At 37.5% G+C, this 26489-nt stretch overlaps 1 protein-coding gene across 2 annotated transcripts in view; it reads right to left on the bottom strand.

The window, feature by feature from the left end:
* ORC3 (origin recognition complex subunit 3) overlaps nucleotides 1–26489 on the bottom strand; it is an 81470-nt gene that overhangs the window by 51886 nt on the left and 3095 nt on the right. For both annotated transcript variants that reach the window (XM_058307135.1, XM_058307136.1), the window contains exons 2-3: nucleotides 9663–9717; nucleotides 2203–2300 (exon numbers count right to left, since the gene is read on the bottom strand). In XM_058307135.1, coding sequence (XP_058163118.1) covers nucleotides 2203–2300; nucleotides 9663–9717 — 153 coding nt within the window. The remainder of the gene's footprint in view (nucleotides 1–2202; nucleotides 2301–9662; nucleotides 9718–26489) is intronic.

Here is a 26489-nt window from a genome sequence, read left to right as displayed (position 1 = left end):
GATTAGTGTTTTGGACTCTCCTATTAAGGAACCATTTTCACTTATTCATTTAACAAACATTTATAAACTACCCTACACATGAAAGAGCCTCTACCCTATATAAAGGTGGGGAAACTTGTCAAGAACACCCACAATTAAAATACACTATATGAAGGGAGTGGGTGTAGCTCAGTGGTTTGAACACTCTGCTTCCCACATATGAGGTCCCAGGTTCAATCCCTAGTACTTCCTTAAAAAAAAAAAAAAAAAAAAAGGAAACTAGAGGATAAGCTAGGGAATGTACAATATAGTGATTTCGGTGGTGGATGAAGATTGTGGTTAACAGTATAAATTTAAGAACACTTTTCTTTTACAAAGTGCTAAAATATGCTGATACACAGGAAAATTACAACTACTGTAACTTATGGATGATAGTTAACAGTAATATTGTAATATTTTGCAGCAATGATAAAGAAAATATCATATCAATCCTAAGGGCCAACAACGGGAGGGAGTAAGGAGGTAAGGGAGTTTTCCTTTTGGAGTAATGAAAATGTTTAAAACTGAGTTAATAACAGCACAACTCTATGATGAAAATGAGAGCCACTGAGTTATACTTTGAATGTACTGTACAAAGCATAGGACTGTGTATCATAGCGAATCTTGTGGTGGAAGATGGACTGTGGTTAACAGAACAAATAAGAGAACACTCATGAACTATAACAAATGTATACTACTACTAAAGGCTTTAATAATTGGGTGGGTTGGGGGAAAATACACCAATGGAAGATATGGATTATAGTAAATAGTAATATTTTGATGAAGCTCTTTCACAGTTTGTAACAAGTGTTTCACAAGAATGTAAGGTGCTGGTGGTGGGGTCATGCATGAGAGCTCTCTCTGATGAAATGCGTGATTGTTTTGTAAACTCACAGTTTTTACTATATATTATTGTTTATATATATTCATATATGAATGTTATACCTTAATAAAATTTTATTTAAAATGAAAACAAAATACAATATATAGAGTACTATGATAATACAGGAGCAGGAGCAAAGATTAAGACCATCCAACTTAGGTTGAGAAGGTAGTATGTCTGAGCCAAGTCTTAAAGGAATAACATGCATTACCATGTGATGGAGAAGGCGAAGGTAGGTGAAGGAACGATAGAAGGAATGGAGAGTAGAGGAGACAAGAAAGCACCAAATATCTGGGGAACCACAAGAATGGGTGTGCTTAAAGAATAAGAGAAGTGGTGGAAAATGAGACTGGATACGTAAGTCAAGAGCTAGATCAAGAGAAGACATGTATCATGTTGAAGGGTTTAGATTTTATCCTGGGAGGAAGGCACTGAAGCAATCTCATGGAGAAATGTGGTTAAATCAGGATTAAGCATGGTTATTCTGGCAGCACTGTGTAGGCCTGACTGGAAAGGATCAGAGAACTGAACTGGCAAAGGAATTGGAAATCCCCTGTAGCCTGGCAAAGGGCTGCATCTGCCTGAAGTGGGGATTTTTCTAATTTGGCTGATGGTGCCATGAAGGTTAGTGGCAGATCTGGAGAGTCTGACATTAGAAACAGGAATGCCAGTTAGGAGGATATTAAGACAACCCAAGTTAACAAATGAAGAGAGTCTAAACTAGAAAACAAAAACCCAAATACCTTTAGGGGTCACATAAAATACATGAATGGCCACAGCCACTAGTATAAAGCAATCATGAGTGGTGGTGAAATAGGAAGTACATATCCCTCCCACAGGCATTTAAAAACAAAACAAAGTGCAATAGAATGTTTACCAAACAGGACAAGGCTGCTTGAGATGCTGGCCCTAGGGCTACCAATTTGCTAGAATGGAGAAAATTTTCAGGGCTGGAATCTTAGTAACATGGTAATGAATATAGGGATCAGGGAATGAAGGAATAGCTTGATTTCTTACTTGCATAACTATATGGATAATTTAAAGAATGCCATCACTTAAAAGCTGTGAGGATATGTAAAAGGGACCCTGCGTTATCAGTTATCAATAGAAATATATATTCCAGCACCTGGAACTATGCTGTTTACAACATAAGTATTTTTTAGGATGTACAGATTATGCTTGACCAATTATTTCCTAGATTTCATCAATATGTGTGTAAAATGGTGGAAGGAAGATGAAAAACACCAAATATGAGATTTATAGAATTTAAAAAATATCAGGTTATTAAAAAGAATACTCACTTCAGTTTCAGATTTCATCTGTTGCCATATCAACTGGTACGTTTCAAATCGAAGTTTACTGTCTTCAGAGTCACTTCTCCCTTTAATAAAATAGTCCTCTAAAAACACAGAAGAAAAATAAGTACATATTTTATTTTATTTTATTTATTTATCCATCCCCCCTTGTTTGCGCTTGCTGTTTGCTCTCAGCTCTCTGCAGGGGTGTGGCCAGCTTGCCTTCTTTACCAGGAGACCCTGTGAATCCAACCTGGGGCCTCCCATATGGTAGATGGGAGCCACATCTGCAATCGCTTGATCCACACCTGCTTCCCTGGACTAAATTTTTAAGCCAGTAAGTTTATGCAACACACCTAGGCCTAGGGGGCCAAACATAAGATCAAACCTCATAGATCCCATGTATCAACCACCAAAGTTGGGGGAGGCTGGACATTAGAGTGGCTACATTTACCCACCTGAGACAATGAAACCCCAAGCCAATGCTCAAAGGCAGTCACCCGCATGTTACCTAAGATGCTGCTTGGGCCTGCTTAGAGTTTGGCCATGTCCTGTGGGAGGTGCGCTTCCATGGCCTTTTCCCACTGCACCTCTGGGTGGCTTCCAGTACATTTCCTAAATTTATTTTTATATACTAAAAGTTGGAAAAATCTCTCTGCAAAGTAACACAATAGTGATAGGGTTGAATATTTTTATATGGGATAGGTGACACTAAGATAGACAATCTATTTATATTTTTACCATATTAATTATGTCTAAGATTAAAATGTCATTAATTTTTAAAATTGTATTTCTATCATTTACTCATTGAATTTCTAAGTTTTTATTTAATGTTTTTGGTTTAAGGCATATACATTTAATATTTCTAGGATTTCATTATTTGATCTTATTCTAAAACCTTGTATACTTCGCTTAATATTATGTGCTTTAAATTTTCTTTTAGTAAACATGACAAATACTACTACAATTCCTGTTCTTTTGATGTGATTTAGTCAAATCTTTTATGCAGTCTTGTATTATTTTTATGTCCTTTTCTTAATGTTTTCCAAATGGTTAATTTGTCCAAATACTTTCATTGCAGTGGTTTTCAAACTTTTAAAACCATGATCCAGTTAAAGGAAAACATTTCACATAATGACCCAAAACACATAGGCATAATAAAAATAAAAATGAAAAGTCCCACAAAAAAAAATTCTTACTCTTATCGCATGATGATACATGTTTTCAAAAATGCAAAATCATGAACAACTAAACTGATTTCATGAATCATACATGGGTTATGACATTCAGTTTGAAAAGCACTGATTTATTGAATAATCTACCCTTTGTCCAACTAATTTTAGATGTTTAAAACTTATATATATGTGGAACTATTTTCAAACTTTTTCTTTTGTTCTGATCAGGGGTTCTTAACCTTTCTTGTTCAATTGTCCCCTTGCCAGTCAGGTGACAACCATGGACCCCTTACTAAGTCACACTACACTGTTTATTTAATTAACATATCACAGCCGCATTAACATGTCTCCACAAGAATGTTTTTTTAATCTAAATTCAAACTCATTGACCCCATGTTAAGAACCCCTGTTCTACTGAATCTAACTCTATTCTCATAACAGTCCTGAACTGTTTTAATTCTTGTCGCTCTGGAGTCTAGCCAGGTCTTCACCCCACTACTACTAAATATTGATTTTCTTTTTCAAAAAATGTTAAGCCATTCTTTAATTTTATAATAATTTTGTCACATCCTTAAAAGTAATTACACTGGTATTTGAGTGGAATAAAGTTAAATTTGTAGATTCATTTGGGGAGAAACGACATGTTTAGAATGTTAAGGAATTCCCATCAGAAACACTATTGATTTCGTCTTTTAATCAAATATTTTATGTTCCTTATAGTTTTCTACTTCCCTCCATATTTTCTGTTTACTCCTAGGAATTTTATTGTACCACCTAGAACTTTCATTTATTAAATAATAATTGTGAAAGTACATATTTTGTTCCTGACTTTACTGAGATGGTGAGAGTATTCTTCCATCAAGTTTTTATATTTTAAATTTTATATATCACAAAATTTCACATTTTAACCATTTTTAAAGTATGCAATTCCATGGCATTAATTATATTCACAATGTTGTGCTACCATCACCACCATCTACCACCCAAACTTTTTCCTCTCCCCAAAGAGAAACTCTATACCTATTAAACAATAACTCCCCATTCCCCCCTCTCTGCCCCCAGCCTCTGGTTTACTTTCTTCTCTAATTTACTTTCTGTCTCTGTGAACTTGCTTTATTTTAAACTACAAATAATATCTGTCCTTTTGTGTCTGGCTTATTTCACTCAATATGTTTTCAAGGTTCATTCATGTGCAGCATGTATGTATTAAAACTTCATTCCTTTTTATGGCTGAATAATTTTCCATTTTATGTATATACCATAATATTGTTTGTCCTTTCATCTCTTGGTGGACATTTGGATTGCTTCTACCTTTTGGCTATTGTGAATAATGCTGCTGTGAATATTGGTGTATAAATACCTGTTTGAATGTTTGTTTTCAACTCTTTTGGGTATTTGCCTAGTAGTGGAATTGCCAGGTGAGATGTAATTCTGTGCTTAACTTTTTAAGAAACTGCCAAACTGTTCTCCACAGCAGCTGTACCATTTTATATTCCCACCAACAAGGATTCCAATTTCTCCACCTCCTTACCAACATATCCTATTTTCCTTTTTAAAAAAAATAAGTCACTCGAGTGGGTGTGAAGTGGCATCACATTGTATTTTCATTGGCTTTTGCCTAATAACTAATGGTGCTGGGCATCTTTTCATGTACTTATTGCCCATTTGTATATCTTCTTTGGAGAAATGTCTATTGAAATCCTTTGCCCATTTTTCAGTAGGAATGTTTTTCTGTTATTGTGCTATAAGAATTCTTTATGTGTCCTGGATATTAAACCCTTATCAGATATATTATTTGTAACTATTTCCTCCAATTCTGTAGATTGTCTTTTCACTTTCTTGATAATGTTCTTTGATGCACAAAAGCTTTTACTTTTGATGAAGTCCAATTCATCTCTTTTTTCTTCTTTTACTCATGAATTTAGTGTTATATATAAGAAATCACTGCCAAATCCAAGGTCTTGATGATCTTCCCCTCCCCAAGTTTTAATGTTAACAGATAGTTTAAAATAGAAATTTACTTCATGTTAAGCGACTTTCCTTCTAATCAGAGTTGGCTCAGAGTTTTTTTTAAACAAACAATGCTATTTAATTTTATCAAGATCCTTAGAGTAAGTAATTAAGTACTCATGATAAAATAGTAGACATGGTCATACTAGTTATGGTTGCATAGTATACAAATTCAAACAAAAAGAAAACAATATAATATTACTAAGTGGCAAAGCAGAATAATAGCCTTAAATAGAACAAAAATAGTCATTTTACATTGATAATGGATAAGGTTATGGTAAAATGTTTAAGTGGTAAGTCAAGACATGCCTTTCTTCTGTGCTGAACAACACTGCATCAAAATACATAGCAGAAAAACTCTTTGAAATTGGGAAACGATGGCAGTAGGACACCACAATGGCAGTAGGACACCTTAATTTGTTACCATATAAAAATAAAAAAATAAGTGAGAGGAGCTAAGAATGTAAGCTCTCACTATTGTAGGTTTCCTCCTCCCTCGGCTCCTACTCACACTGCTTTACTTCACATGCGACCATCTCCTACAATGCCAGCACCACTACCAGCCTTTCTTTCTCTCCCCTAGTTCCTGCCCAGTTGTGTTCTGTTATCCACAGAGTACCGAGGAGAATCCTGGTCTTATCCTAGGTAATGCCCAGTATCTTCAAGTCAGGAAACAAATACCAGGCAAAATGCAGAGCATCTTTCCGCCTCTTCAGGCAATCTGCTTCAAGAATTGAAGCCAGTAAAGGCTTCAAAATCTGAATGTTCTCCTCATTCCTGCCCCATCTGTCTTATAATCAGGGTAAAATCCTCAAAGATTTTCATAACATTATTTGTTGGTCTTAGATCAACACAATGAAAAAACAAACAACCTAATGTACTTCTCAAGTTCAAATTACACACACTGGGTTTATTAGTACTAAAAATTTATTAATACTAATAATTAAAATTATGACTAAAATTCAATACGAAACACTCTAAGTAAAACTTCACCTGATATTATGAGAGCCCGAATAAAGTAATGATTAGACCATGGGCTCTGGAATCAGAAAGCTTGCGTTTAAATTCCCAGCTCCACCACTTACTAGCACTGTAACACCAAGAAATCTCTTTCAAAGTCTAGGTATCCTCATATATTTTAATTGGGATAATAATAATACATTCTTCACAGTCTTAACACATGTAAAGTGCTAAGAAAGGTGTCTGGCATGTAGTAAACTCTCGATAAATGTTAGCAATGTAAGTATCAATGTATGCTACATGTCTTCCAGGGGTAATGGGGGAACAAGTCTTGAATTCTCTCTTAAAATGAACTATTTCTAGTAAGTTTAGAAGTCTCCAATATTAAATAAATTAGTTCATAAGTCAGTAAATAATTTAAAATGTCGATTTTCTTTGTTCACTGTTTCTAAGACCATCACTGTCATCTTCTATTTTGGGGAAGAGGAGAGGAAGGCAAGTAGGAGAGCAAACATTAGGTTTCTCTGAGACTAAGTTTATAAGCCTATAAAGCTCTAAATGATTAGCGCAAAACTGGATTCTTATTTTAAGGCCTTCATTCCTCCGCCCCACACCCCAATATGGACTATTACTATATTATTTTCTCCTTGGTCATAGGTCTTTTATCTGGTTCCTCTCATACTGAAGGATTACCATTTACTGTTTGTGTCCTGTGATGATTTAGAAAAATTCTATTATATAAATTCAAGTCATTATTAATTTCCTTTGTAAAAAAAAATGGTATCGTTCAGTTTTGGTTTTCTTTTTTTTCTCTTTTTTTTTCCGAGAGGTACCTGGGATTGAACCTGGGACCTTGTACCTGGGAAACAGGTGCTCAACCACTGAGGTACAGTGGTAATTTGAGATTATTTATGAATTTCAAAAAAAGATATATTTGTAATCTGGTCTGTTCCTCTGGGGGTGATACCCTTTGATTGTATTAGATTCAGCCAAAATACCTTTGATTAAATTATGTTAAGATTAGGGCTATGTCTTCTGTCACTTTTACTGAATTTGTGATTGGCACTGGGGTTGGAGACTTGAATCTCTGGACTGGCCATGTGCCAGCTGGGCCCTGTGCCTCAGCAGAGTTGCAGCTACTACTCTCCAGTCTGTTGGACTTACCCAGGTCAGCTAACAGGGAGGTGAAGATGGTGAACCACCATTAACAGGGAACCGAGAGTGCCTACATCTGCAAGCAGGAGAATCACATCCACCAACCATGTGGGATCTAAGCCCCCTCTCGATATAGAGGTGGAGTAGATTTCACCATCCCAAGATCCACAGGATGGAGGAATAAAATACGGATTAGACTGGACTTGCTGGTATTCTACTATAGAACTATTGTGACTAGTAATGGAAGAAACTGTAGCACTGATGTGGAGAAAGTGGCCACAATAGTTGCTGAGGGCAGGGAGAGGGAAGAAGAGATGTGATGTGTGGGCATTTTCAGGACTTGGAATTGTCCTAAATGATATTGCAGGGACAGATGCTGGATATTATATGTCCTGCCATAACCCATTGATTGTACTGGGGGAGAGTGTAAACTACAATGTGAACAATAATCCATGCAGTGCAGCAGCGCTCCAAGATGTATTCACCAAATGCAATGGATATGCCGCAATGATGAAGGAGGTTGTTGATGCAGGAGGAGTGGGGGGGGGGAGGAGTGAGGGGGGTGTATGTGGGCACCTCTTATATTTTTTACTCTAACATTTTTTGTGATCTATGTATCTTCAAAAAACACAATTAAAAAAATAAATGCTCATTAAAAAAAGAAAAAAATATATTAGGGCTTTGATTCAACCACATCATTAAGTTTGCAGGGTTGTGTCCCCGTCCCTTTGGTGGGCTATATAAATGGGTACTCAATCAAGAACACAGGAGTAAAAATACACAAAGAGAAAATACACAGAGGATCCTGTGGCCCTAGAAGAGAGATGAGCTATTCAAAGAGACCAGAGCAGATCCAAGAAGGAAACAAGCCCTCTAGCCTACAGATGAAGTCGGGAGGAATTGGGATCATGGAGCCTTAAGAGAGGAAGGCTGAACCCTTGCAGACACCGCCCACCATCTTGCTTCAATGTGGCAACAGACTTTGGGTGAGGAAGTACTTTTAAGGTACCTTGAGGTGGACTCTTTAGGGCCTTGTAACTGTAAACTTTTACCTCAAATAAAAACCCTTTATAAAAGTCAACAGATTTCTGATACTTTGTATCAGTACCTCTTCAGCGAACTGATACAGCTCCTCAAGTTTTTCTTTTTTGATTCAAAATTAGTACAAGGGTATACTTAATTCCACCTCCTTTTTTTCCCCATTGGAATTAATCTTCAGAGTCCTGATTATTGAATATCAATACTCAATAAGCCCATGAGGAGCTTTTAAAGCTTTTAAAAAGGTCCAAGGCCTGGGCCCAACTCCTGGAGATTTAATTCAACTGGTCTAGGTTGGGATCTAGGTACGGGTTTGTTTGTTTATTTTTCTTTTAGGTTCGTCAGCTGAATTATGAATAAGATCAGTGGATTGTACCAGTATCAGTTTCCTGGGTTGTGATACTATACTGTAGTTCTGCAAGATGTTGCCATCAGAAATAACTCGGTGAAGGATATAGGGGATCTCTACATACTGTTTATTGCAACTGCATGTTAATTTACAATTACTTCAAAATAAGTTTCCCCAGTGATTCTAATGTCTAACTAGGACTGAGAACCACTGCAACAAATACTTTCTAACAGTAATATTGTGTTTCAAAAAGTCAACAACCTGACCACTAAACAGCTAAATGGAGATAAATGAAGAAGTGAAGATAGTACCTCTTTAAAAAATAACTGTTTTGAGATACATTATTTAATTATGTTATTATAGCATATAATAATAAAATGCACCCATTTTAACTGATATATTCTGACAATCAAAACAGAGAATAGTTCCATCAGTCCACAAACTTCCCTCATGCCCTTTTGCAGTCAATTCCCCCTACCTCATTCTAGACAACAAATGATAAGATGTTTAAGACAGTCTATTTTAAGGAATGTCCTCTGAAGGAAATTTACTTTCCAACTTTCCTTTTGAAATTATATTTGGATTCTCTTTTAGATTAGAACTCTGGAGTGTACCTTTATCCCTTTGACTTATGCCTTGGAACATAACTGCTACATCAACATGGTAAGTAAAACAAAGTTAGAGAAGAGACTTACTAAGTTCAATTACAGTTCTTAAAGTTTTGGAAGGGAGGGGGAGTGAAGGAAAAGACCAACAAATTTGTTATTAAGACAGCTTACCTATTGGCACAGAGATCTTTCTTTTCTTAAAATTTGGCTTAAAAACAAAGCAGCCCTATAAAAAAGAAAGAAAAAACATAGAGTCAAAGTAGCCAAGGACCAAACATTAAATCTGATTAACCCAGTATCTTAAGGATAAACAAATTATAAAAAGAAAGTGTCCTTAAAGTTCTAAGAAATTACATCTCTTGTATCTGTATTACACAAGGAAAATTCTTAATTAAACAATAGGAGACTATCATTTCTTTCATCTTCCTCCCATGGGCTGCCCATCCTTGATGTTGCAATTTGGGACTTAAGCTAAGAGGAAAATGAAAGTTGATGACATGTAAACCCAAAAAGGTTCCATTTGATAAAACTTAGAGGAGAAAGTACATTAATACTATATATTAAAATGAAAATCAAAGGTAAAAAAGTGATACTCTCTCATTCCAAAAGAAGTATTTATTATTTCATTAAACTCCAGGAAACTAGAACCTTGACAGCAAATAAATTAGTTTGACAATTGTTTTACCCTACATACCTTTATTCTTTTTTTTTTAAGTCTCTATAAATTTGAAATTTTTTTTTCCTTTATTCTTTTGATAAGCTCTTATTCATTTATCTATTACTAAAGTTCTACCTGAAAATCACTTCCTCTGGGAAACCTTAATTCTCTAGTCAAAATTCCTCCTTCCCCTGAGATCTCACAGTATTTGGATTTACATTTTTATTTTGTTTTAAAGCACTTAATTATATATCATAATTATTTATGGGTCTGGCTCCTCACAGAGATTGTGAGCTCCTTCAAAGCCCAGATTGTATTTTATTACTGTTTCCAGTGATTAGGATAGTGTAGGCAATCAGTATATGGATAGATTAGGCAATCAGTATATGGAATGAATGAATGCTTGCCAAGTAATTTTCCCGGTAATTTCCTGGACAATCCTTTCTATATTCGGCTACATTTAGTTTCATATTATTATGACTAGTAGCTTGGTGGTCCCACAGAGGCAGCACTGCACGTGTCCCTTCTGCCGTGGATACAGCCCCTCACAGCAGCAAGTTGGGATCCCACACATATCCAGGTAGAGAAACCCGAGTCCACAGAGACCCAGGGTGGAGCGCAAACAGCTGAGTGCCACATACAAAAGGGCCCCAAGTGGGGGGAAATGGAAGAGAACCAGGGCAGAACCTTCAGCAAGAGGTGCGCACACTCACTTCAGTCTCTGTTGGTGGGATAGACTTTTCTGGGTTGACCCACCCTTCTGTATTGACCCCACCTGCGTCCCTGGGGCAGGATAACAAGAGAGAGAGGAAACCCGAGGCAGAAAAGCCTCACGGACAGGGGAGGGGAGGGGAGTGTTTATTGTATCAATTGACATAGAAAAGGCATTTGACAAAATCCAGCATCTTTTCTTGATAAAGACACTTAAAAAATAGGAACAGAAGAAATTTCTTCAAAATGATAAAGGGCATATAAGAAACGCCCACAGTGAATATCATATTCAGTGGTGAAAGGCCGAAAGCGTTCCCTCTAAGATCTCAAACAAAGCAAGGATGTGCACTGTCACCACTGCTTTTTTTTTAAGATTTATTTTTATTTACGCCCCCCCACCATTACCCCGTTGTTTGCTCTTTTGTGTCCATCCACTGTCTGTTCTTCTGTGTCTGCTTGTATTCTCAGTAGCATTGGGAATCTGTGTCTCTTTCTCTGGTTGCGTCTTTTGCTGCGTCAGCTCTCTGTGTGTGCGGCACCACTCTTGGGTGGGCCGCACTTTTCACACAGGGTGGCTCTCCTTCAGGGACGCACTCCTTGTGCATGGGGCTTCCCTACACAGGGGACACCCCTGTGTGGCACGGCACTCCTTATGTGCGGCAGCACTACACATGGGCCAGCTCACCACATGGGCCAGGAGGCCCTGGGTTTGAACCCTGGACCTCCCACATGGTAGATGGATGCTCTATCAGTTGAGCCACATCCACTTCTAGCCACTGTTATTCAATATTGTACTGGAGTAAAGTCAGAGCAGTTAGGCAAGGAAAAGAAATAAAAGGCATCCGAACTGCAAAAGAAGAAATAAAACCTTAACTATTTGCAGGTGACATAATCCTATATATAGAAAGTTCAGAAAACTCTACAACAAAGCTACTAGAGCTAGTAAACAAATTCAGAAAAGTTGTGGGGTACAAGATCAACATTCAAAAATTAGTAGTGTTTCTACACATTCGTAATGAGCAATCTGAGAAGGAAAAAAAGGAAAAAATTTCATTTACAAGAGCAACTAGAAGAATAAAATATCTAGGAATAAATTTAACCAAGGATGCAAAGGACTTATACACAAAAACTAAAACTTTGCTAAAAGAAATCAAAGATCTAAATAAATGGAAGGACAGTCCATACACATGGATCAGAAAACTAAGTGTTGTTAAGATAACAATTCTGCCTGAAGTGATTTACAGATTCAACACTATCCATATAAAAATTCCAACAGCCTACTTCGGAAAAACCAATTATCAAATTTATTTGGAAGAGTAAGGGGCTCTGAATACCCAAAAACAAAGAATGAAGTCAGAGGACTCATACTTCCTAACAGTAAAAAGCTTCATACAATGCTACATTGGTCAAAACAGCATGGTACTGGCACAAAGAAAGATATATAGGTCAATGGAATCAAATTTACAGTTCAGAAATAGACCGTCACATCTATGGCTGACTGAGTTTTGCCAAGGCTGCCAAATCCACTTAATTGAATAGTCTTAAATAAATTTTGGGGGGGAGAACTGGATCTCCATATGCAAAAGAATGAAGGAGGACCCCTACCTCATACCATATATAAAAATTAACTCAAAATGGATCAAAGGTCTAAATATAAGAACCTGGACTATAAAACTCTTAGAAGAAAATGTCAGGGAAGCATTTTCAGGATCATGTGTTAGGGAATGGTTTCTTGGACTTTCCCCACAAAGCACAAGCAACAAAAGAAAAAATAAATAGGACCTCATCAAAATTTAAAACTTTTGTTTATCAAATGGCTCTATCACAAGCCCTATGAAAAGACAACCTACTTAATGGGAGAAGAAATCACATATCTGATAAGGGTTTACTATCTAGAATATTTTAAGAAATCCTATAATTCAACAATAAAAAAGACAGACTGATTAAAAAATGGGCAAAATACTTGAATAGACTTTTCTCCAAAAAGAATATACAAATGGCTAAAAAGTATATGAAAAGATGTTTGACATCACTAACTATTAGGGAAATACAAATCAAAACCACAATGAGATACCATTTCACACCCACTAGAATGGGTGCTATTAAAAAACAGAAAAACAACAAGTGTGGGAAAGGATGTGGAGAAACCGGAACACTCATTGCTGGTGGGAATATAAAATGGTACAGCCACTGTGGAAGATAGTTTGGCAATTCCTGAGGAAGGTGAGTACAGAATTACCATATGACTTAGGAATTCCTCTACTATGCATACACTTGAAAGAAATGAAAGCAGGGACGTGAACCGATTATTGCACACCAATGTTCATAGTGGCATTATTCACAACTGCTAAAGATGGAAGTAATCCAAGTGTTCATAAATCAATGAAATAAACAAATTTGGTGTGTATATATATAATGAAATATTATTCAGCATTAAAAAGGAATGTTCTAATTCATGCAACAACACAGATGAACCTTGAAGACATTATATTGAGTGAAATAAGCCAGACATAAAAGGACAGATATTGTATGATCTAAAAGATATGACATAATTAGAGTAAGCAAACTCATAGAGTTTTAATGTAGAAAATAGGTTACCAGGGACTGCACTGGGAGGAGTTATAACAGTATGAAGCTAGGTAGACCCCAGAGGATCATGTCCTTAGAGCTAATCTATTTCTGGGGGTGTGAATCTATTATAGGTGGAGACTTTTGATTAAATTACTTCAGTTAAGGGCCTTTGATTAGGTTACTTCAGTAAAGTGTAACCCATGGTGGGTCTTAATCCTCTTACTGGAGTCCTTTATGAATGGTATGGAAGAGAGTACACAGAGAACAGACCTAGGAACCCACAGAAGCTGAGAAAGAAAGCCATACAATGAAAAAGCTGAAAGAAGGTGGGAGAGAAAAGGCACAGAAGCAGCAGCCAGAATCTGAAAGCACTGGAGCCTGAAGGAGAAGAAAGAGACTGGTAGGTGCTACCATATGCCTGACGGCCTACAGCTCAGGGATAAGGTATCTCCTGATGATGCCTTGATTTGAACACTTTAAAGGACTCAGAACTATAAACTTTTAACTTAATAAATGCCCAATGTAAAAGCTGATCCATTTGTACTATATGGCCTTGGCAGCATTTAGCAAACTAAAACAGGTGTTAATGCTAAATTTGTACAGAATTTCTATTTAGGTTGATAGTAAAGTTGTAGAAATGGATAGTAGTAATGGTAGCACAATATTATGAGTAATTAACGGCACTGAAATATATATGTGAATGTGGTTAACTGGAAATTTTAGGTTATATGTATGTTATGAGAATAAAAGTTAAAAGATAAAACAGAGTGGAGGTGGCTCAAGCCATTGGGTGCTTCCCTCCCATACAGAAGGCCAGGTTTAGTTCCTGGTGCCTCCTAAAAAGAAGACAAGCACACAACAAATGGACACAGGGAACAGACAGTAAGCACAAACAACAAGGGGGATGGGGGTGGAGGGTGGGGAATAAATAAAAATATAAAATTAAAAAAAAAAAAAGATAAAACATAGGACACAATAAACCCTATTGTAAACCATGGACTAGTTAATAGTACAATTATAAAAATATTTTTCAATAAATTTTGTAACAAATTTATCACACTAATGATATACAAGGAAAAATACACTCTAATATAAACTATGGAGTATAGTTAATAGAATTATAACATTCTTTCACTGACTCCAACAAAGGTTACACACTAATACAAAATGTTAATAAAAGGAGGATTATATAGGAATGCCGTATTTTTAAAACAATTTTTCTGTAAATGTACAACTTAATTAAAAACTTTTTTTTAGTGTTCCAGGAAGATGGCATCAGAGTAGGCAGGCAGGGCTCAACTATCTCACAAAAGCAATGGAGAAAGGGCCAAATGCTGTCCAAGGGACCTGTTTTGGGGGTCAATAACCAGGACAATGCTATACAACTCCCAGGAGGTGAGGGACAGAGAGACAAAGACTCTGAAACAACAAACGTGAATTACTAAATCCTGCGGCAGCTGAAAAGGACTACCCTCCCTTATCCCCAAGTTATTATGCTAGTGTAAAGCCCCTGGCTCACTGCAGCCCACTGAGAGAGGAACAGACATCTTCCTTCCTGTCACCTGTTACAAGGGAAAAAAGGAAGGAAGAGTCGAGGGGTTTCTCTTGAGTCAATCTGGCAGGAAGAGGCTGCTTTGCTCTCTGACCTCCACTGGAAACTGTTGTTAAAGGATTTCCAGCTGAGTGCACTTATCTCGAGCAAAGACAGTGGCCCAAGGAAATGCCAGGTCACCTGAAGCACCTGACAGGACATATGAGTGCCAGCCACTGGAAGGCCTGAAACATCTCTTCAAGAGATAAAGCTAAGTAAATCAACACTTTCCAAAACAAGATATTAGTCGTGTGGGATTTTAGCCAGTTCCAACCAGTGTCAGACCTGTCTTCACTCAACCTCAATAGAATATCCAGAGAGATTTATGCCCTGTCAAGCAGACTACTGCCCCAATCAGCAGGAAGTAACTACAGAAGAATGATCATCGCCCCTCAGCACCCCCTTAAGAATAAGGGCATGAACTCTCTGGGGGGGGGGGGGGGGCGGAGGGGAGTTGAAGCAGGTTATTTGGGGAAACAGGGAGAAGAGGGGCCACAACATGGCCAGCAGAACACATGGTCAGCAGACAACATGACTGCAAGACCTCACTGGGACCCTGAATGTGACCTTGAAGACCCAGTTTTTCTTTCCGGTACCTCTCTTTGGCCCAGATATTGCAAACAGTCCTCACCATTGGTCTCACCATTGGTAAGGTAAGCAATAACAGGTGGGGCCCAGCCCTTAATCATTAGAAAGGGGGAGGAATAATTAACAACTTAAAAGGTAATCACATGAGGCAGCGCTTACTCTCTGCCAAATCTTGGTGTGTATTTCTGTCTTTCTCTCCCATTTCTCAGCAAGCACTGTTCTTTCCCTCATTTCTAAAATAAATTCTTTTTACTGGCCTAACTTTTAAAAAAAAGACTGCAAAGAAAAGTAACAGAGCTTATGGGAATGAAAGACACAATGGATGAGATTAAAAATACATTAGAGGCACATAAGAGCAGATTTAAACTGCTCGAAGACATAATTAGTGATTTTAAAGAAAGAGCAACTGAACTGGAAAAGACAGGAGAATGGAAAGAGGAAAATGGAAAAATGGAACAGAGTCTCAGGGAACTGAATGACAATGTGAAACACACAGACATATGCATTATTTGTGCCCCAGGAGAATGGAAAAGGAGCAGAAAGAATATACGAGAAAATAATGACTGAAAACTTCCCAGCCATTATGAAAGACATAAATAGCAATACCCAAGACGGACAACACACTTCAAACAATAAATATGAATAAACATATTCTAAGACACTTACTATTCAGAATAACAAATATCAGAGATAAGAGGATTCTGAAAGCAGCAAGAGAAAAGCAAATCATCACATACAAGGGAACCTTGCCAAGCTCTCATTAGAAACGATGGCAGCAAAAAGAAAGTGTTATGTATTTAAGATACTGAAAGAGAAAAACTGCCAGCCAAGAGTTCTGTACCTGGCAAAACTGTCTTTCAAAAATTCGGGTGAGTTTAAAGTCTTCACGGACAAACAAAAACTGACAGACTATGTTATCAAAAGACCAGAATTACAAGGGATACTAAAGGGAGTGCTGCACCCTGAAAGGAAAACAAAAAGAGGGCAAGAGACTGGGAAAAGAGCATAGAAATAAAGATTATTAGGAAAGGTAAATTACAGAGTAAAAGGACAGGCAACAGTAAGATATGACAATAGAAACCCAAAGTACAAAATGGATGAAGTAATGCCTTTACAGTAATAACAGTGAATGTTAATGGCTTGAACTCTCCATTCAAGACAAAGACTGATAGATGGATTAAAAAAATATGGGCCATCTATATGCTGTCTACAAGAGACTCACCTCAGACATAAGGACACAACCTGGTAAAAAGTGAAAGATTTGAAAAGATATTCCATGCAAATAGTAATGAAAAAAGAGCTGGAGTAGTGACAATAATATCAGAAAAAAATAGATTTTAAATGCAAAACTGTCATAAGGGATGAAAAAGGTATATATTCATAAAAGGGGGCAATTCACCAAGAGGAAATAACTATAATATTTATGCACCTCACCTGGGTGCCCCAACATACATGAGGCATACACTGGCAAAACTGAAGGGAGAAATAAGACATCTCTACAATAATAGTTGGACTTCAATACACCATTCTCAGCATTGGACAGAACATCTGGACAGAGGATGCAGAAACAGACATCTTGAACAATATGATAAATGAACTAGACCTAAGAGACATCTAGATAGCAATGCACCCCAAAACAACTGGATATATATTCTTTTCAAGTGCTCATGGCTCCTTCTCTAGGATAGACCACATGTTGGGTCGCAAAACAAGACTCATTAAATTTAAAAGACTGAAATTATACAAAACATTTTCTTTGATCATAATGGAATGAAGCTGGAAATCAATAATGTACGCAAAAAGGGAAAATTCATAAATATATGGCAATTATACAACATACTCTTTTTTTTTTTTTTTTTTAAAGATTTATTTATTTATTTATTTTAATTCCTCCCCTCCCCCCGGTTGTCTGTTCTCTGTGTCTCTTTGCTGCTGTCTTGTTTCTTTGTCCACTTCTTTGTCATCAGTGGCACTTCAGCGGCACGGGAAGTGTGGGCGGCGCCATTCCTGGGCAGGCTGCACTTTCTTTCGCGCTGGGCGGCTCTCATTACGGGGCGCACTCCTTGCGCATGGGGCTCCCCTACACGGGGGACACCCCTGCGTGGCGTGGCACTCCTTGCGTGCATCAGCACTGCGCATGGGCCAGCTCCACACGGGTCAAGGAGGCCCGGGGTTTGAACCGTGGACCTCCCATGTGGTAGACGGATGCCCTAACCACTGGGCCAAGTCCGTTTCCCACAACATACTCTGAAATAATCAGTGGGTCAAAGAAAAAATTGCAAGAAAAACAAGTAAATATCTTGAGATGAATGAAAATGAGAACACAACATACCAAAACTTATGGGATACCATAAAGGCAGTGCTGAGAGGGAAATTTATAGTCCTCAATGATTACATTAAAAAAAAAAGAAAGAGCTAAAACTGCTGATCTGGCTGCATATCCGTAGGAACTAGAATAGCAAACTAATCTCAAACCAAGTCAAAGGAAAGAAATAGTAAAGATTAGAGCAAAAATAAATGAAATCAAGAACAACAACAAAAAACAATAGACAGAATCAATAAAACCAAAAGTTGGTTCTTCAAGAAGATCAACAAAATCAACAAACCCTTAGGTAGACTGACAAAGAAAAAAGAGAGAAGGTGCAAATAAATAAAATCAAAGGGGAGCAGAAGTGGCTCAAGTGGTTGAATGTCTGTTTCCCACACAGGAGGTCACAGGTTTGGTTCCCAATGCCTCCAAAACACAAATAAACAAAACAACAACAACAAGCAAACAAATGCAAAAACCAACTCAGGGGGGCTGATGTGGTTCTGTGTTTGAGTGCTGGCTTCCCACATATTTAGCCTGGGGTTCAATCCCCAACTCCAGTACCTAAAAAAAATAAAATCAAATCAGAAACAAAAGGGGGGACATTATCACTGACCCCACAGAAATAAGAGAGATCATAAGAGGATACTATGGTCAACTGTATGCTAAAAAACTAGATGATGTAGACAAGATGGACAAATTCCTAGAAACACACAAACCAACTACACTAACCCTAGAAAACAGAAGTCCTCGACAAACTAATTAAAAGTAAAGAGATTGAAACAGCCATCAGAAACCTACCAAAGAGAGAAACGGATATGGCTCCTGTCTACCATATAGGAGGTCTAGGGTTCAATGCCTAGGGTCTCCTGGTGAGGGTAAGCTAGCCCACGCAGTGAGCTGGCCCATGCCGGAATGCAGCCTCATTCAGGAGTGCTACCCTGTGTGGGAATACTGCCTCATGCAGGAAAGCCACCCTGTCGAGGAGTGCCGGCCAATGCAGAAAGCTGGTGCAGCAAGATGACGCAACTAGAGACACAGAGGAGAGAAAATAAGAAGACATAGCGGAACAGGGAGCTGAGGTGGTGCAAGAGAAGAATAGAACAGCCTCTCTCCCACTACGGAAGGAAGGCCCCAGGATAGGTTCTCCGAGATGCCTAATGAGAATACAGGAAGACACAGAACACACAGTGAATGGATACAGAGAGCAGACAACGGGGGCAAGGATGGAGGGGGAATAAGAAAATCTTAAAAAAAAAAAAAAATTGCTCAAGCTCTTCCAAAAAATTGAACAGAAAAGAATGCTACCAATCTTATTCCATGAAGCCAACATCACCCTAATACCCAAACTAGATAAAGATACTGGAAAAAAAAAAAAACTACAGACCAATATCTTTAATGAATATAGATGTAAAAATCCTCAACAGAACACTTTCAAAACAAATCCAAAAGCATATTAAAAGAATTATACACCATGAATAAGTGGCTTTTATCCCAGGTATGCAAGTGTGGTTCAACAAAAGAAAATCAATTAGTATAATAAACACATTAATAAATTGAAGAAGAAAAATCACACGATCCTCTCAAATGATGTAGAAAAAGCATTTGACAAAAGACATCTTATTTTGATAAAAAGCACTCCAAAAGATAGGAATAAAAGGAATCTTTCTCAATATGATACAGTGCATATATGAAAAACCTACAGCTAGCATTGTAGTCAATGGTGAAAGACTGAAAGCTTTCCTGCTGACATCAATAATAAGGCAAGGATGTCCACAGTCACCACTGTTATTTAATACTGTTCTAGAAGTTCTAGCTAGAGAAATTAGGCTAGATATAGAAATAAAAGGCACCCAAACAGAAAAGAAAGTAAAACTTTTACTATTCACTGATAATATGATCCTATATCTAGAATCTCCTGAAACATCCACAACAAAGTTACTAGAACTAACAGATGAGCTCAGCAAGGTGGCGGGATATAAGAGTAATTCATAATAATATCATTTCTATATACTACTGATGTGCAATCTGAGGAAGAAATCAGAAAAAAATTCCATTTATTACAGCAACTAAAAGAATCAAATATTTAGGAATAAGCTTTAACCAAGGACATAAAGGACCTGTATTCAGAAAACTACAAAACATTGCTAAGAGAAACTGTAAAATACTTAAATAAATGGAAGGACATTCCATGTTCATGGATTGGGAGACTAAATATTGTTAAGATGTCAGTTCTACCCAAACTGATTTATAGATTCTGTGGGCAAGCCGCCAACGCCTTGTTAGATGTAGGAAAACCTAATTATAAGGCCTTTGGGGTTCCACCCAAAAGATGGCACCGAGGCATGCGGCGGACATGCCCGGGCACATCCCTGGGAAATCTGCCTTCCCCCCAGCAACTAGAGCACATGAACCAATCAGCCTTGCTAAATTAGCATAGCCAGTAAGCTGCTTGCACGTTGCCTCACAGTCTATAAAAGCTACTACACTTCCTCAATAAAGCAGACCTGCGCCACCAGCCTGCGTTTCCAGAGCGGTTACTGTGTGTTGTCTTGCTCTGTTCGTCCTTACCTCTTCGGGAGCAGAGCCGCTGGACGGCACCACAACAGATTCAATGCAATCCCAATAAAAACCCCAATAGCCTTTTTTGCAGAAATGGAAAAGCCAATTTATTTGGAAGAGCAAGGGGCCTTGAATAGCCAAAAATGTCTTTAACAAGAAGACTGAAGTTGGAGGACTCTCTTTTCCTGACTTTAAAGCCTATTACTTTGCTACAGTGGTAAAAACAGCATAGTACAGGTGTAAAGACAAATAGATTGACAAATGGAACCAAACTGAGAACTCAGAAACAGACCCTCACATCTAAAGTCAAGTGATTTTTGACAAGGTGGTCAAGCTCTCTTAACTGGGCCAGAACTGTCTATTCAACATATGGTGCTGGGAGAACTGGATAGCCATATCCAAAAGAAAGAAAGAAAAGACCACTATCTCATACGTTACATAAACTTAACTCAAAAAGGATCAAGGACAATCATATAACTCTTGGAAGGAAATGTAGGAAAACATCTTTAAGATCTTATGGTAGAGTGGATATGGCTCAGGTGACTGGGCTCCCATCTACCACATGGGAGGTCACTGGTTCAGATCCCGGTGCCTCCCAAAGAAGACAGTGAGCTGGTGAAACAGGCAGGCATGGCAAGCTGACACAACAAGAGACACAAGAAGATAAAACATAATGAGAGACACAGCTTTGAGAGACATAACAAAGCAGGGAGCAGAGGTTCCTGGTGCCTTCTAAAGGCAGCGAGCTGATGTGACAGGCAGGTGCAGTGAGCTGATACAACAAGCAGACACAAGAGACACAGGGAGGAAAAACATGATGAGAGACACAGGAAAGCAGGGAGTGGAGGTGGCTCAAGTAATTAGGCACCTCTGTCCCACATCAGAGGTCCCAAGTTTGGTTCCCCATGTCTCCTAAAGAAACAAGGAGAAAAACAGACATAGCAAGTGAAAAACAACAAGGAGGTTGAAAAATAAATAAATAAATCTTAAAAAAAAAAAAAAGATCTTGTGGTAGACAATAGATTTTTAAACCTCACACCCAAAGCACAAGGAACAAAAGGAAAAACAAATAAATGGGACCTCCTCAAAATTAAACACTCAAAGGACTTTGTCAAATGGCTGAAAAGGCAGCTGACTCAATGGGAGAAAATATTTGGCAATCATATATCTGATAAGTTTAATATTCATGATATATTTTGGATATGTTGAGATCATACAACTAAACAATGAGAAGCTAAACAACATGATTTAAAAAGTGGGCAAAAGACTTAAAAAGACAATTATACAAAGAAGAAATACAAATAGCAAAGGAATACATGAAACAATGTTCAACATCTTATCAATTCAGGAAATGCTAATCAAAACTACAGTGAGATATCATTTCACACCTTCTAGATTGGGCTCTATTAAAAAGTCAAAAAAACTGTAAATGTTGGAGAAGATGCAGAGAGATCCTTATTCACTATTGTTGGGTATGCTTATTCACTGTTGCTGAGAATGTGGAATGGTATAACCACCGTGGAGGACTATTGGGCAATTCCTAAGGAAGCTGAACATAGACTTGCTGTGTGACCTGCCAATACTGTTACTAGATATATACCCAGAAGAACTGTGATTGGTGACATGAACAGACACCTGCACACCAATGTTCATAGTAGCGTTATTCACAATTGCCAAAGTTGGAAATAATCAGTCAACTGATGAACTGATAAAAGGAACATGCAACAATGGAATATTATGCAGTGGTAAGAATAAATGAAGTCGTGACATATATGACAACATGGATGAACCTGGAGGATATTATTTTGAGTAAAGCAAGCCAGACACAAAAAGGCCAATGCTGTATGACTGCGCTATTATGAGCTAAATACATTATGTAAATCCATGGAGTTAATAACTTGAATATGGGTCACTGAAAATAGAATGAGGGTAAAGAATGGAAAGCTGAAGGCTAATCTGTGCAAAACTGGTAAAAAAAGGTCATTGGTAAATCTTTGGAAATGAATAAAAATAATGAAAGTATATCATAGTGTTTGTAAAACTAGTAGAGCTATTACACGAGTATGACAGTGATAGAATAAGTCTAAGGTCATGTATATTAGTAGAAGGAAAACTAAAAAATATAACATGGAACTGTATAACATGCTGAAACCTCAAGTAAAACAAGAATATGGGTGATATTGCATATATGACTGTGTTTTTATAAAAAATAAATACCAATATACTAGAGAGAACTATGTCCAGCATAGAAAGATTAAGAGGTGATAAGTTTTGTTTTTTGTTTTTTATTATTATTATTGGAATGATGAAAATGCTTTAAAAATGATTGAAGTGATGAATGCCCAACTATGGGATTACACCAAAGAACACCAATTGTACACTTTAGATGTTTCTTGCTTTATTAATACATATCAGTAAAACTGATTTGTTGAAAAACAATTAAAAAAAAAGTAATCCCCACCTCAACAGTCTTTTCCTTTCCTGTTTTACTTTCTTTTATGGCATTTACCACCATAGAATATTGTTTATTTTTATTATTTCTCTTGCTTATTTTTGCCAGTTTTGTTCACTCTTTCCCCCCAGTATTTAGACTGGCAGGCTAGTATCTAGTAGGTACTCAAAAATATTTTTGAAAGCATACTCTGAATTCATGATGGTATAAAATTTTATCTATAAATGGAAATGCCGATGTACTGTCTCCTAACATCAGTGTGCACAGCAGCAAAAGGAGTGCATGTTGGGAGGATGTGGAGAGTGAGCTATTAATATATATAGCAGCAGTGCTTTATAGTTGTTGCTACAGGACATTTAGGCATCAGAAACCAAAAGTTGTTATTGCCTCCTTTCCATTTGTCATTCAGAACAGGAAAAGTAGCTGTGAATGACCGTAATGTGAAGAGTACCTAGAATGGGTCCTAACATAAAGCAGTGAGAGTAAAATGGTTAAGGACCTTGTGCTGGTCAAATGATGGTATTTGAGATGAAGGAAAAAGTCTAGAAGAGGAGCCAAATGCCAGAAAATATGATAAAAGAAGAAAAGTAAAAATGTTTAGATAGGTTAAAAAAAAAAAGGAGCAGCTGACCTTAATGATTCCTTTGATTAGGGAATTTTATAACCAGAACAAATAAAAATTACCAAGCCTAATAAAAATACTAGCATAATCTCCACTGGCATTTGCACTTATTGTTACTGTAAGGGTGGCTATTTCCAACAGACAGGCCAGCCTGATCCTGCGCTACAAAGGACAATCTTTAGTAAGAAGGTGATTCAGTGTGAGTGCACAAGCAACAAACTGGGCGAATCTTCCCAAAATCAGTTCAAAGTGAGAATGGGAGTTAGGGTTTTTACAGGCAAAGGAGAGGGGTAGGGGAGAAGAAAAACAAGTAAAATAAAGCAGGTGATGTCAGAGGTCTTGTGAGGAGGGTACATGCAATTTCTTAGTCCTGTATTGTCTCAAGCACATCCAACGTGTCCTTGATGTCAGCAGCTAAGAAACCACAGTTTAGATAAAGTTATGCAGGTGCAAAGCCTTCATGGCTCCTTTCTCAGACAACCACTCAAGGATATTAAACTTTTGTCTCCAGGAAAAGTTACAGACACCATTTGATCTGGTTTTGCTTTGAGACATTATCTTATTCCTATAAGCAAAACTGAGAAGGTCAGGTTAATATCCTTCAGGGAACTAAGTGCAAAGAGTAAACTGCTAAAATTAGATCAACAGAAAACCAGTTTAAGTAGGTTTAGAATATTTAAAGCTGCGTAAGTGGAGAAATTTCAATAAGCACATTTTTCAGCTACCACTAGCTTTACTTCTTTGTATCTTTAAACTCTAGGGCTTGTGTTTCCTCCTTGAGACACAGTCTTGGAAGGTAATGCTTATTGTTGAACATTTAAATCAAAATAAAAAACTGGATCAAAATAAAAAATTGCTTATCATTGAACATTTTAATCAAAATAAAAAATTCTTCATTAACCCACTGTTTTAACATAGGAAGAAATGTCTTTGCAGCTTCATCTGCATTTTCAGCTTTGTCAGACCAGCTTAATTTTGTGGAAAGCGTAGCCGGTCTTGAAATCACTAAAGTGGGTGCTATATGCACTAGAAGGCACTTGCATAGATTCTCATTTTTTTTCAAGGTCTTCATTATATTGTTAAGCATTCTCTTTAATTGTGACAATAGTTAACAGGCTGAGAAAAATCACATATGAACCAACACAACTGCCATGTTACCCGATATCATTTCCCCTATTTACCAACAACAAATGAGATAGCGTGAATCAAGAAACACAAGTTGTAGCATGACAGAGGGAATTTATTAAGTAGCTTTTTGTTCACAGAGGTAAGAAAAGTCAATACTTTACATATGATTGGGGGGAAAAAAACAGTTAAATTACCTCATATAATATAATCTCAAAAGTCCACAGTCGATAATTACACATTCTCTCCCACCACACCTTTTCTTCTCAAAGATGGAATGAGAAGATAAATGCATTTCCTTTTTAATTAAACTAACTTCCTTTCATTTTGTTGCACTACTGAACAATGTCAATCAACATTGTGAAACTCGTGAAGAGAAATCAGCAAGCAACACAATTCCCAAATAGATAAAAAGGCCTTTAAATAGAGCTGAAGACAGAGGAAAGTGCAATATGAAATATAAACAGCATACCTATGCTTATAAAATCTATTAAGGACTTCCAGGAAGATGACAGACTTGAGAGACATGGGACTCTCTTTTCTCCCAGAAAAATAAGTAGACAACAGGTGGAAACAGCCTGGAAAAAAAAAAATCTTCTAGGGTTTAGGAGATTATGGGAAGGCTGGACACTGCTCAGAAGAGAGAGGGACAAAAGAAAAGAATCATGATGGCAAAACTGTGAGTTAAAAAAGTAGCAGCTACTACTTCTGGCACCCTCTCCCAAACTAAAGACACTGGAATTCTCAGGCCTCAGGGTCCCCAGCTACAGACAAAGGGAGCCCCAGGGAACCTTCTTCCCTGGAAGAGCTCCCCTGGGACTAAAGAGATCCATGGTACTAAAGAGATCCTACCCTCTCAATCTCCCTTTCTATTAACTGGACTGACACGAAGGAGAACAGAATTATTTCCTACCGGGGTAAAGGAAGGAGCTGCCAGGAAAGGCTGGAGAACTGTCTCTGAGAAAGTTTGAATTACAAGGGTCTTAGCCTCCAGGTAGGAACCTCTATCACACTGATCCAGTAACTGTTGCAGCAAACACACTCTGACCAGCCATTAAACTGAGAAGACTGCCAAAGAGTGTTATCTGCTGGCAGACCAAAGAAGTGCACATAAGGAAAGTAAAAGTAAATAACTGAGAGGATTTTTCTGGCCTTTATAACCTCCTTCCTCAAGGACCTAGAAAGCAGATCTGCAACCGATTACTGAATCCAGAGCCCAGTTTTGAGCAATAGGACCTATATGCAAAAAACTACAAAACAATGCTTTAAAAAAATCAATGAAGACCTAATGGAAAAACATTCCATGTTCATGGACTGGAAGACTAAATATCGTGAAGATGTCAATTGTACCAAACTGGCTTATTGATTCAATGCAATACCAATCAAAATTCTAATAGTTTACTTTACAGAAAGAGAAAAGGCAATTACCAAATTCATTTGGAAGGGAAAGTCACCCAAATAGCCAAAATCATTTTAAAAAAGAAGAGCAACATGGGAGAAATTTCACTGCCTGATCTTGAAGCATATTACAAAGCTACAGTGGTCAAAACACACCAATCTGTGGAATAGAATTGAGAGTCCAGAGTGAATCCTCATCTCTATGGTCAACTGGTTTTTGACAAATCTACCAAGCCCATGTTAATAGAACAAAACAGTCTCCTCAACAAATGGTGCTGGGAGAACTGGATATCTATAACCAAAAGAATGAAAGAGGACCCTATCTCACTTCCCATACAAGTTATCAACTCAAAATGGATCAAAGACCTAAATATAAAATCCAGGGCCATAAAATTACTAGAAGAAAATGTAG

Source organism: Dasypus novemcinctus, chromosome 11 (genome assembly GCF_030445035.2).
Source record: "Dasypus novemcinctus isolate mDasNov1 chromosome 11, mDasNov1.1.hap2, whole genome shotgun sequence".
NCBI lineage: Eukaryota > Metazoa > Chordata > Mammalia > Cingulata > Dasypodidae > Dasypus > Dasypus novemcinctus.
This window is presented reverse-complemented; position numbering and strand designations above follow the sequence as displayed.